The sequence below is a fragment of the Herpailurus yagouaroundi genome, unplaced genomic scaffold (assembly GCF_014898765.1).
Source record: "Herpailurus yagouaroundi ecotype Mexico unplaced genomic scaffold, PumYag 139, whole genome shotgun sequence".
In the NCBI taxonomy this organism is placed as follows: Eukaryota; Metazoa; Chordata; class Mammalia; order Carnivora; family Felidae; genus Herpailurus; species Herpailurus yagouaroundi.
In genome coordinates, this window is record NW_024412394.1 from 40702900 (window position 1) to 40716498 (window position 13599).

At 39.2% G+C, this 13599-nt stretch overlaps 1 protein-coding gene across 4 annotated transcripts in view; it reads left to right on the top strand.

Annotated features, from left to right (window-relative positions):
- Nucleotides 1-13599, top strand: part of BCKDHB (branched chain keto acid dehydrogenase E1 subunit beta) — a 212508-nt gene that overhangs the window by 11924 nt on the left and 186985 nt on the right. For all 4 annotated transcript variants that reach the window (XR_005789850.1, XR_005789851.1, XM_040474023.1 and 1 more), the window contains exons 2-3: nt 548-625; nt 2298-2366. Coding sequence is in view for 2 of the 4 variants with exons in the window: in XM_040474023.1 (XP_040329957.1) it covers nt 548-625; nt 2298-2366 (147 nt within the window). In the remaining 2 variants the exon portion in view is untranslated. The remainder of the gene's footprint in view (nt 1-547; nt 626-2297; nt 2367-13599) is intronic.

Below are 13599 nucleotides of genomic sequence, written 5' to 3' on the forward strand. Positions count from 1 at the left end.
AGGCAGAGAGAGAAGGAGACACAGACCCGAAGCAGGCTCCAGGCTTTGAGTGGTCAGCACAGAGCCCAGTGCAGGGTTTGAACCCACGAACCTTGAGATCATGACCTGAGCTAAAGTCAGACGCTCAACTGACTGAGCCACCTAGGTGCCCCTAGGTTTTATATTCTTAACACCTGTCCAGAATATAATCTCAGACCACTTTCACTCTGGCTGGTTATCTTTTCTGGCTTTTGTTTATGGTCTACACACACTTGGTGACTGGATTATATTCATTTTTCCTTTTTTATACTTGTTTTTTAATTGTTTAATATGTGTCACTTTTGCTTCGTCGTCAAGCTCCGAAGTCTGTATTGCTTTTGTAATTTCTACAGAACCAGCATCATTGTGAATAATCCAATAAATTCACATAGTATATTCTATACTTTCTTTTCTATGTTGATTTTAATCATGTTGTAATCAACTGTTAAGAAACTGGTTATTTTTAATATACTCTACAATGTAGGAAATGTTACTTAAAATTTTTTTTTTTTTTTTTTAATTTTCATAGGGCAAACTCAGAAAATGAATCTTTTCCAGGCGATAACAAGTGCCTTGGATAACTCATTGGCTAAAGATCCTACTGCAGGTAAAATTCCTTTCTGCTTGACTACGGTAGCTGTGTTAATTCAGAATCAAAAATTTGCTGGAAATGTTGAGTCTGGAACTCAGTGGTTAACATTACACTTACCTGAAATTTTTTAAAAGATCTGATCAAATGATTAAGGTTATCAGATCATGCTATTAACACATTTTTAAAATTAATTCATGGTGAATTAGTTCTGATGTATATCTAACATCTTCATGTTAACTTTTTCCCATAGTATGTGTGGTTTTGATATTATATTAATACTTTCTGGATTAATACCTACTGGGTACTTCTGTTTCTCCAGCATATAAAAAAATGGGAAGTACCACTTCATTCAGATTTATGAATCTGTTTATGAAATGAAGATTTGATTCCATGCTTTCCTTTGAAATACATTGTCATTCAACTTAAGATATTTTGGAAATAACTGTAATAAATAAGTAGCTTATCAAATTTAATCATTGATATAAAAACAGTTGTCCTGCTGTATGTTTTCTAAATTTGATTGGCTTTACTTATATTTATTAGTATATATAAATATATATATATTTGGTATACCTTGGGCTTCCACTTGAAAATCCCTAGTTTTTATTATTAAGTTTTTAAAATGTTTTATCATTTGTTTTTGAGAGAAAGACAGAGTATGAGCAGGGGAGGGGCAGAGAGAGAGGGAGACACAGAATCTGAAGCAGGCTCCAGCTCCGAGCTGTCAGCACAGAGCCTGATGTGGGGCTCAAACTCATAAGCTGTGAGATCATGACCTAAGCCACAGTCAGACACTTAACTGACTGAGCCACCCAGGCGCCCCTGAAAATCCCTAGTTTTAAGGTCAAGTGAAGAACGGGTTATTTTGTTAGGAGGAAGTAAGAACTATAATAGTGGATGATTAGATTTTGCTTTGTTTGAATGCTATCTGAGAATGATCTTGAGTAAATAAGGGTGAATTGTTTCCTTGAGGTTCACAGAGCTGGTCAGGTGCATATATAGGAATAGAATTCACCTCTGTGAACACCCATTTTTATTTTCTTTGCCTTGCTCACTATGTCCCACCATACTTGCCTCCTTTTACTTGATTTAAGTCCTTTTCCTATTTGTGACTGTTCTCTCAGCTTGAGATATTTTTCCTTCAGCCCTTCAGAGTGTTGACTTTTATTATATACCATATATGAAAGAAAACAACCACTGGCCAGACACTCGGGAGGCTGGAGTGTGAGTCATAGTTCTGCCTCTTGCTTTCTTTCTGACTTGTTAAGTTACTTTACTACTTCTCTGGCCTCATTTTCTTCATGGGTAAAACAAAATGACATCCTAGATTGGTGGTTCTTAATCAGTTGGGATGATTTTAATCCCCCCTCCTCCTCTCAAGTTAACAAAGTCTCCAGACACTCTTGGCTGTCAGGACTGTGTGTGTGTGGGGGGGCAACTGTCATCCATGGGATAGGGGGCAGGGATACTGCTGTATATCTACAATGTATAGAATAGGCTGTTACAAGAAAAGAATTATCCAGTCCAGAATGTCAGTAATGTTGAAGTTTAGAAACCCTTATTTGAAACCTTTGATCTATTTCTGTTTTCTGCTTTAAAATGTAAACATTGAAATTACTTATTTTTCATTGTTAGTATGATTTAGGGATTATCAAATAAAATATGTTCTTTAAACATTGTTTTTCAGTAATATTTGGTGAAGATGTTGCCTTTGGTGGAGTCTTTAGATGTACTGTTGGCTTGCGAGACAAATATGGTAAGTTAACATCTTTATATATGAATAGTATTCCTGTATAACTTTTATTTAAGTATCTTGAAAATAGAGAATATTCCTGTTAAATTGTTCGCCATATCTTTATTGTATAAATAGTTGTCGGTTTTGTTTTTGCATTTGTTTTTTTCCATCCATAGAATCCTTTGGTCTAGAGTTCTTCCAATGTGTTCTAACTGTAGCATCCCTGACCTGGTTCATATTACACATATTATGGATGCCAAAATAATCGTAGTTAAATGTATTGTTTATTATGTCATTCAAATCCAGGAAGCTTTCATCTCTTACTACTGTCTACCTTAGCCATTTTCACTTCCATTGCCTCTAGTTCAAGATTGTGCCTGATTGGTCTCTGTTAATAGATTTCATCTTTTATTACCTGCACTAATCACGGTTCTCCAGAGAATTAGAAGCATTAGGATATATCTGCATAACTATATCTATATATGTGTGTGTATATAGGTATTATATGTGCATCTATATCTATTTGTATGTATATGTACCTCTGTATATTTATAATCTATGTCTATACCTGTATCTATATGCCTTTACCTATATCTATATTGAGAGAGAGAAATTTATTTTTTAAGGAATTGACTCACACAGTGAGGGGGCTGGCAAGTCTGAAATCTGTAGGGTAAGCCAGCAAGCTGGAAACCCAGGCAGCGTTTCTGTGTTGCAGTCTTCAGGCTGAATTTCTTCTTGTTTGGGAGACCTGCCTCTTCTCCCAAGGCCTTCAAATAATTGGGTGAAGCCCATCCGTATTATGAAGACTCATCCGCTTCACTGAAAGTCTACTGATTTAAATGTTAATCACATCTAAAAAATACTCTCATAGTAATATCTACGCTGGTATTTGACCAAATAACTGGGCACCATCACTTAGCCAAGTTGACCCATAAATTAATGGTCCCATTATCCTTCCAGATATTTTACCTCAGCTGATCAATGCCTTTTGCTTGGCATGTGATTGATTTCTGTCTATTGCTTTCACTTACTTCATTTGACTCAGACTTCAAACTGTTAGAGTACATTTTGGCCCATCCCAGCACCCCCCACTCCTGCCCTGCCCTGACTTGCTGTGTAAGGAATGTATTTCAACTCCTTATTGTTAGGGGTGACTTTGAGGTGATTTGACTTCATTCATTTCTTCTCTGAGTCTTAACTGATCTGGAAGTCAGCAAAGCACTTATGTTTAGGGGGAGGAGTTGACTCCTACCTTTCTTCTTACCTTTGCCACTGCCCTCTGAAGCTCATGGGTGCATGCAAGTAAGGAGGGAGGGTCTTTTCAATATTTTTTTCCTAATTGTTGTTCCTTCTTGTTCTACTCTTCTCTGAGGTTATATTATATTTGGATCCAAGATACCATGGCATGGCCCATCTTGTTTACCAGGAAGTCCTTTTCTCTTTATAGCAGGTTGATTTTCTGAGTCCTGTCCCTCTGTTGTCTCCTGTTTCTAACAGGATTTTGAGATGGTTGGGCCAATCTCAACTACCTCACACTATCTCAATTAGTTCCAGCGAATTCAGACTCCGACAAACTTTAGCTCTTAAAAAAAGTTAAAAACCTTTAAACATTTGATTTCAAAAGCAATGCATATGCATTGTAGAAAATATGGAAAATATAGAAAAGCATAAAGGAGAACATAAAAATTGTCCATACTTCTAAAGTATGAAAAAAAACAATGGTACTCATCTTGATGCACGCACTTCTAGACCATATTTGAATATATCCGAGTATATTTGCATATAGTAAGTAATGTTTAAAACATAGAATTATACTTTTGTTTTCTTCTTAGGATTTTCAGCTCTATTTACATTGCCCATCAGTTCTTACATGCTGTTTACTTTATGCACTGGAGCCCTTAGCGCATTAATTATGGTTGTTCTAAATTCCTGCTCTGGTAATTCCGATCCCTGCCATGTCTGGTTCTGATGCTTACTCTGTCTCTTTGAATTGTGATTTTTGGTTTTTGGTTTGCCTTGTAATTTTCTCTTGATAGCTAGACATGATGCACTGGGTAAAAGGAATTGCTGTACATAGGCCTTTAGGGATGCGGGAGTGAGGTGTATGGGGATGGGAAGCATTATATAGCCTTGTGATAGGTCTAAGTCCTTTATTGAGCCGATGCCTCTGGACTGTGAACTTCACAAGTGTTTTTTCTTCCCTGTCAGGTGGGACAGGATGGATGGAGCTGACTAGAGTTGGCCATTTTCCTTTTCCCATGTCAATTACACTAATTATACATACCCAGCAGATTAGGCTCTAGTCAACTGGTTTCACTTGAGGTCAGGCCTTTTTAAGAAGGGGGTGTGTGGGGCACGTGGGTGGCTCAGTAGGTTGAGTGTCCAACTTTGGTTCAGGTCATAAACTTGCAGTTTGTGAGTTCAAGCCCTGCATTGGGCTTGCTACTGTCAGCTCAGAGCCCACTTCGAATCCTCTGCTGCCCTCACTCTCTGCCCCTCCCCTGCTCATGCTCATGCTCTCTCTCAAAAATAAGTAAACATTAAAAAAAAAAAAAAGGGAGTGCTGTGGCAAGTTTCAAAATGGCTCCTTGTCCACTTCCCCAGCTGGAAGCAACAGGGGATTTTTCTCTGATGTTTATCAGAGCTCCTGGAGGAGAGCCTCATAGAACTGTGGAGGCCTCTCTCTGACTGGATTCCTTGGAATTTTTAACTCTCAGACTTGTACACACTGAACCTCCATCAATTCCTCAAGTACAGTTCAAGTTTTCCTATCCTGGCACTGGCTCTTGCAGTGGTTTTTGCTCGTCAGTCTCTGCTCTGGTAAGTCAAGATTCCCTATATTCATCTGTCTGTCTCTTTAGTCTTGAGGACAACAGTTTGCTCTGTGTCTTCCCTTGCCTTGTGGTCAAGAGTTGTTGATTTTTTAGTCTGTTCAGCTTTTCGCTTGCTGTTAGGACAGAGTGACTACTTCTAAGCTCTTTGCATGTGGAACTGGAAACCAGAGGTCAAATTATACTTTTGTTTACTTAGTCTTGTCTACATCTGGTGTAGCTATGCTTCTGAGCAGATTCTAGCCCTCACTAGTCTGTCTTGCCTTAGCCAATGTGGTAACATGCCGAGCGCTTGTTTAAGCTGGCGAGTCTTCTGTTGGTTGTCTGCCAGGTTCTCTCTCACCCATGGTGCTCTTCTCACTGTACCCATTCTGTCTGGGGCATTTCATCCACGTCCCCCGCTACTCACACACAAGTGACTTCAGATTTTCTAAATCCAGTCTAGACCTCTGGCTTGGGCTTCAGATCTGTGTATTCATTGTTCCACGGTACACCTTCACCTCAGTGTTCCAGCCACTTCAAACTCAGCATTTCCAAACTCCGGTTTTCAAACTCCACCCAGCAAATCCACGGCTCCCACTGCATTTCCTGTCTCAGTGAACATACCACTATCCATTCAGTTACCTGAGCCAGAAACTGGGGGAATTCTAGTCTCTTCCTCCTTTCTCATTCTTCACCCCCAGTCACGTCCTACAAATTCATCTTCACAGCTTGTCTCTGATATGGTCTCTGTATTCTTGCTTCCCTGGTCTACTTTCAGATCCTTAATCCTCCCTGCTTGGACATTTTTACCCCTTTTCTTAGCAATCACCCTCCCTCCAGTCCCTACTTTGCTGTGATAATTCTAAAAGGCACATTTCTTGGTGGGATGTACAAAAGACTGAGCTCTGCCCTCTACCTACCTACCTAACCTCATTCATTGAGGTTTTTTTTTTTTAATTCATTTTTTTTAATTCATTTTATTCTTTAAAAAAAAATTTTATTTTATGTTTATTCATTTTTGAAAGACAGAGAGAGACAGAGCACAAGCAGGGGTGGGGCAGAGAGAGAGGGGGACACAATCTGAAGCAGGCTTCAGGCTCTGAGCTGTCAGCACAGAGCCCGACACGGGGCTCGAACTCACGAACTGTGAGATCATGACCTGAGTCGAAGTCGGACGCTCAACCGACTGAGCCACCCAGGCACCCCTAATTCATTTTATTCTTTACCCATATTGAATTGCTAGATGTTTTCTCTGAGCCTCTGCCTTTTGTTCCATCTCTCTTCCTTTGCACACACCATTTGGATCTTTCTCTCCCATCTGATTACTTGGTAAGCTCCAATTTTGCCTTCAGAAGCTTCCTCTCTGGAGCTCTTCCTGACCCTCCCAAGCAAACCCAAGTGCTAGTTTTCACTGTTCAGATTTCATGTTTTTCACATATTGCAGGTTGCATTGCAGTTGCGTCCCTACCAGATCTCTGCAGCAGACAACTTCAGGAAGGCAACAGATATTTAAGTCCTCTGTGCATCCCTAGCTCCTAATATTGTGTCTGGCAGTACTTATTAAGTGAATGTGGTTCACCCTCTCACCAAGACAGTGGCCTATTGCCTGGGAGAGGGGATTTCCTTATCTCCCTGTAATGATGTTGGTTAGTCTGATTGTTTTTCTTTTAAAAAGGTTAAAACAGGGAGAAACTCTCACTTGAAAAAGTCCTCTACTCCTAGAGGGCACCTGTAGATTTATGTTTCTACGACAGGGGGTTGAGCTAATTAAGGGCTAGCTTTTTTAGCTTTATTGTCAGCAGGTGCTGTGAGTTTTTCTAAGCACTTTAGGACTATGACTTGAAGTTTTGGATAATTCCAGGTTGATCAATGTGAACAATTAAATCACCAGCTCTGTGTAATGAGAAGGAGTGAGCTTCAATTTTTAAGAGTAAAGAATAAAGGGAATGGTGGAGAGAAATATATTAAAATAGAACTTTTTCTGTATTAAAAAAAATGGCATGTATCTTTTAAAAATAATTCTCTGCCCTTTTGAGTACAGGCCAGGGTGTTTAGCTATACAGAGGCATGTTTGTATTTTTTGAAGTTAAAAGCATTTGTATTTAAGAGATTTTATTGATATAGTTGAATGCATTGCTTTAAATGGCATAGCAAAGAACATCTTGCAAGGAATTGTTTAGCTTTCTGGGGAGGAGCTGAGTGTTGAGAGAATAGATCACAGTCGGTAGGTGGCAGCCTACACTTTGAAATGACACTGTCCTTGTTGGCCTGGTACCAATACTCTGGAACTGCCGAGGAGCCTTTTAAATTCCATCAGAAGGGAGAATTTGAAGAATTGCAGGTTACTGACTTACTACTGTGATGCTGAATGCTACTTAATATTAAAGAGAAGGAGCTGTGTAATTAGGGACCATGCTGTTAAAAAAAGAGAGAGAGTGAGAGAGCTCTTTTGTACTCCAGACAATCCAGATGGGTGAGTTTACCACCACTCAACCATTTTTCTTCTTCCTTATCCTTTGATGGAACAAAATAATAGGGGTGGTTTGAAAACTGAAAATAGATAGTTTGACCTCATTGACACATTGCACACCAAATGTCAGCTTTAGCCTCTTTAAGCAAGGGATCCCTTGCTTGGGAGAACAGTTAGAACTAGGTGTGTTCTAGGGAAGCAGTGGGTAGGAGAGGGCAATTCAAAAAGTAGTTGATTTTTTAGGGTATGTATGATTTTATGTTGAATGTCATACATCCTTTCATTTGTATAAGATTCCACGTGTCATACAAAATCTGTCCTCATTATTGTCCTTCTCCATATTGTCTGTGTTTTATTCACGTAACACTTTGGTATGTCAGGTTTAGCGTACGTTTTTATTTAATACTATTCTATATTAATGTGAACATTGCTGGGCTGTGGTTCGTAAGGCTCTGTTTTGGTTCACTTATTGGGGGAAACTTAGGTGAGAAAAGGAATAGCAGAGGACTTGCTGAATTAGTCTGTTGGCCCAAACATCTGCCTTTTCATGGGATTTGATGGTTTTCCATTACGATATTCATTCCTGTACACCACAACTGTGGCCTGTCCTAGCAGCTTGGGAAAACGAATATAACCACTTGTTTGTTTTCCTATGTAAATATCATAGAAATTGTATAACCAGACACTTCAATACACTGGATTCAGGAAGGAAAACTAGGGCAGGCATGTGGAGAAGATATGTTCTCCTCTATAATATGCCAGTATTTGGGAGTTGATTTTCAGCCTCTGTGGCCTCATCAGTAAAGGAAAGAGCTAGATGTTCCTTATGAGCTCATATTTTGGTATTCTTTGTGATTGTGTGTCTCTTTCAAAAGAGGAGTACATTTGCTTTATGTTTCAATTTCCTTTATATTTAAGGGTTTTAGGAGTATAGCAATTGTTCTGTCCTTTGAGAATCATGAGCACGTTAGGCCCTTAATTTTCTCATAAGTCCTTTTCCAGTATAAGTTTTAAATTTGGGGGACGAAAGGAAAAATCTTTTGACAAGTCTCTAATACTTTTACGTGAATTATGAAATTAACCTCTTCAACAGCAAAAGTGACCTTCTGCAGAGAAAGGATTACTTGGGTGATAATCATCCTCGCGGACATAATGTCAGGAATATCAATCTGTGAAAGAACGCTTGGCTTCTAGGCAGTTGAAACTAATTTTACTGAAGCAAAAACTTGGTAAAATAATGGCAATTCCTGAGGGAAATGCAGTACGTGATTTATTTTCCCTATGAAGTGTATACATTTATGACTTCATAGCAGATTGAACACCAGACGTAGGTTGTAAGATATTTAAATGTTCCATGAATTTAGAGTAAAACCAGGTATTGAGATGGTGTAAACGTTTTTCCTAATATGCTTATTAAAAAATATTTTAAAAGAATTGTTAGCTTTAAATGTCTTTCTTCCCAAAAGTCAAGCACTTTATATTGCTCTTGATATTACAAGGCCCTTTGTTTTCTATATAAAAAAAAAAAATTTTTTTTTAACGTTCATTCATTTTTGAGAGAGACAGAGTGTGAGCAGGGGAGGGACAGAGAGGGAGGGAGACACAGCTGAAGCAGGCTCCAGGCTCTGAGCTGTCAGCACAGAGCCCGATGTGGGGCTCAAACTTACAAACTGTGAGATCATGACCTGAGCTAAAGTCGGACACTTAACTGACTGAGCCACCCAGGCACCCCACGTGGATGAGAGCCTCTAAAAGTACACATTGAATAGACTAGATTAAAAATAAAATAATATAAAATAAAAGGATTTTAAATGTGTCCTTTATCTCTTTTTTCCAGTTGAAGGAGTTACCCTAGAAAATGGGATGAAAATATTATTGAGATATACTTCATTTACATTTGTTTTCCTTATAAATTGTTTTGATGTTCTTTTGTGAATTTTCATCCCCAGAAGACTTTAGAATCTACTAAAATTAGAATTGGTACAAGTTGTTATTGTATTTTAATTTATCTAAAAATCAAAATCATGTCTCACAATTGGCAGGCTGACCAGTGTCTTATTAACAAATAACATTTAAGAAAATAAGATTGAAGGGGCACCTGAGTGGCTCAGTTGGTTAAGCAGCCTTCACCTCAGGTCATGATCTCGTGGTCTGTGAGTTTGAGCCCCTCGTTGGGCTCTGTGCTGATAGCTGGGAGCCTGGAACCTGCTTCTGATTCTGTGTCTCCCTCTCTCTCTGCCCCTCCCCTGCTTGCCCCTCTGTCTGTCTCTCAAAAATAATAAACATTAAAAAAAAAAAAAGAAAATCAGATTGAATATATTTTGTAGAATATCAGAGCTGGAATCAGTCCGGTGATTCTCAACTGGGGGTGATTTTGCACAACTGGAGACAGGAGTCTAGAGACATGTTTGTCACAACAGGGGGTTGCTACTGGCATGTAGTAGGTAGAGGTCAGAGATACAGAGGTCTTACAGTGCACAGGGCAGCCCCTCCCTCCCATAATGTCAATAAAGCTGAGGTTGAGAAACCTGGATCTAGTCCTCCACATAATCTAGAAACTGAAGTTCTGAGAAGTTAGATAGTACCAAACTGTTGAGTGGTGAGTGAGTGAGCCAGATCCCAAGCTCAAGCTTCCCAGAACCTGGTTCTGAGCTTTTTGCATTATGTTGTTTTTCCTTCTACTTGTAAATGAGCGACTCTTATAAAACATGAAGGATGGAAGGAATATATAAGGAATTTTAATGAACAATGCTTAAGGGCTTTGATTCGAGTAGGAATAACCCATCAGTAGCCATCAATAACCCCTATGAAAAAGTTCTTAAAAATTCTTTTTGTGATTCTTTTGTGAACACGTTTTCTGATTAGTGCATTAAGTTGTTCTGGGATGGCAGCTGCTGCTTCAACTAGTTTTTCTGTTTTTCCATAGCTGATCAAACAGTAAATGTTAGACCTCCCAACAGGTGTTCTCTTTGACATTTTGAACATCTGAGTGTAATGCCCTTAAGCCAGTTTTTCTCAACCTTATTTGACAATGGCAGGCTTTTAAAATTATCAAATATGAGCACCAACAGGGCTTAGGAGATAGGCTTGAATTGAAGGAGACCAGAAAAAATGGGATTATAGGTCATTATTGTCAGAACCTATAAAAATTAAGTCATATTTTTGTAAACATCACAAGAATTAGAAAAATGAAACTGTATTGAAAACATGTTAAGGAGAGTAAAAGATCCTTTGTTTTACACTTTCACTGTCCAGTATGCCGTATATAATATGTCCTTAATATTAAGGATGATGCTGTGAAATTAGCTTCTGATTTAAATCTGGTATCACGTCTTATGAATCTCCTCTTCCAGACTGGTACCTTTTTTTTTTTTTTTTCTTTTTTTAAGATTTTATTTTTAAGTAATCTCCACACCCAATGTGGGGCTCGAACTCATAACCCCAAAATCAAGAGTCTCATGCTCTACTGACTGAGCCAGCTGGGCACCCCAGATTGGTACTTTTGACAATGGGAAGAACACACACTTTTCTTCAGTATTTAGTATTTCTTGAATGTGGAGGCAGTAGATATTATTAATTATTTTATTTTGGACAGCTCACTTTCTAACTTTTACATATTGCAGCCAGTGATTTTTTTTTTTTTAACCTTTCATATATTCAGAATTGCTGCTTATTTGATTGAAATATACTTTTGGAATTATAAGGTTTTTCTTTTTAGATCTCAGAAAGTATCAGGGATGAAAGGGGGTCAGCAGGATAACAATTCTCATATGCATTTCAGATTGTAGATCTGGGAGTCCCTGACCCCCCCAATTCTGTGCTGTTCAGCTCGAGGAAGCCAATCACAAGCCCATTAAATTACCACTGAGAATGCTTTTCCCTCTAGAAGTAGCTTGCCTGATGGGCATGTTAACCCTGTGTTGACACTGCGCTCAGATATTGAGCTGTTATTGTCACTTACCTGAGGTCACATACCTGTCTCAAGAGGTTTGAATCTAAGTGCGTAGGTTGTTACATAGCTCTACAGTCTGTGCTTCATTTCTAACTTGTAATTCCACTGTCTAGTGACTTCAGTGCAATTAGAAATTCATGTAATAATTAAATTCACCAGGAAAAATGATTTTCCAGGCCAATTGGAAGTAGCCAGTACAAACAGCCCCGCATGGAAGATAGCCTTAATGTCATTTGACAGGTATTTGTTGAACGAAGCCTCGTATGTAAAGTCCTAGAGGATTGGAGCGAGTGCTTTGTTTTCTGTTCCCGTTTAGTGTAGATGAAATTTCTTGGTTGCTTTGATTGGCAGAGTGGATAAGGGATCAGTTAGGTAAAGGTTGGCAAATGTCATGTGCTAAGGAATCACTTGGGAAGCTTGTTGGACAAAAAGTTTTCAGTTTCCTAGTGAGCAGCTACACCCAAAGGCAGCTTTAGCAATGAAGTGCTTGACCTTCTCTGGTGGCGTCCTGCCATCCCTCTCCCCCCGAGGTCCTCTGGCCACCAGCCAGAAATGGTGGCATCTGGCCAACCTTAAATTAGCCAAAAGATTCTTTTTCTGCAGTTTTGGCTCCGGGACACTCAAGCATCATTGGTAATAAGGGATTTCTCCCACTCTCAATTTCTGGGCACGCTGCTCATTTAACCCTCATGTTTTCCTCTTCTGGTCTTTGCCAGCGGGGAGTCCAGCAGAAACAAAGACACTAGTTTCTAAGCCAGAAACACAAACACGGTATTACATTCTTAATTAATCAAGACCCTGTAGCTGCTAAACTTGAGCGTTTTGTTCTGGAAGACGTGGGGGCTCCTTAAAATTCGAAAGGAAACTTTTAAATCACTTTGGAAACATGTTAATTCTTAACAGGGAGAAAGGAACATTTAAATGGCATACACCATTTTATATCTATTCAGATCTAAATTGAATACTGATAGGTAGACATTAAAGAGAGAAGTTCTGTAGCATTCTCAACCAACAGTTTCCTAAGTCTGATAGGGCAAATCAGTCATTTGTCTGAAGAAGTCACCTTTTTCTTTTGTCAAAGATTCTGGAGGTTCCTCCCAAAGACCATGTAGCCGTTGAGCTTTTCATTGTTCTGTTTTTAATTCTATAATATTAATTCTGTAATTAATATTTTAATTATATAAAATAATTACTTTACTTTTCTACTTTCAATATTGAAGGTTGCAACTCTGCTCACAGTGTGTTTTAACTCTGTATATAAAAAGAGAAAAGTTAGGGGCACCTGGCTGGCTCAGTCAGAGGAGCTTGCAACTCTCGATCTCGGGTCGATGGTTCAAGTCCCACGTTGGGTGTCGAGATCACAAGACAAAGACAGAAAGGAAAAAAAAAAAGAAAAGTTAGATTCTGTGGCTACACTGACTGCACTTCTGTTCAGAAATGGTGAAGAGCTGTAGGTCCACTCTTCTCACTGCAAGACATGGATCTAACGTGTCGGGATTTCCTTGTTCAGTTTTGTTTTTTTTAGGTCCCCTTCTGGTATTATTTGTATCTATTTGTGGTTTCTAGCAGAGGCTTTGTTCAATAGCAACAGCCTCTCCTCCCTAATTCTGCTAAAGGATTCGGCCCAGTGGGTAGCATTGGATATATTTTCTCCCTTCCAGATCACACGGCATCTGTCCCCCCCGCCGCCTTCTCGTGGGTCTCCTTTTGGAGGCTTTAGTGGTTTGTCACAGTTTGGCCTTGCCTGTCCTTTTCTTGCCATCACTATGTGTGCAGTCCTAAGTGGCCTGATGTCCCGCCTCTGGAGGACAGCCAAAAAAGGCAATGAACAGGCCTCAGTTGATGGTGCAGGATCTGTGGTTCCTGATTTTGCTAATGTTGAGGTCTCAGGGGTGCTTGAGGTGACTTTAATCTTCACAGTTTCCCCAAACCACCTCGTGCATACATAAAATCTAAGTTAAAACAGCAGGGTAGCTATGAAAATGTAAGATTAGGACAAGCTGTCTGGCTCTATTC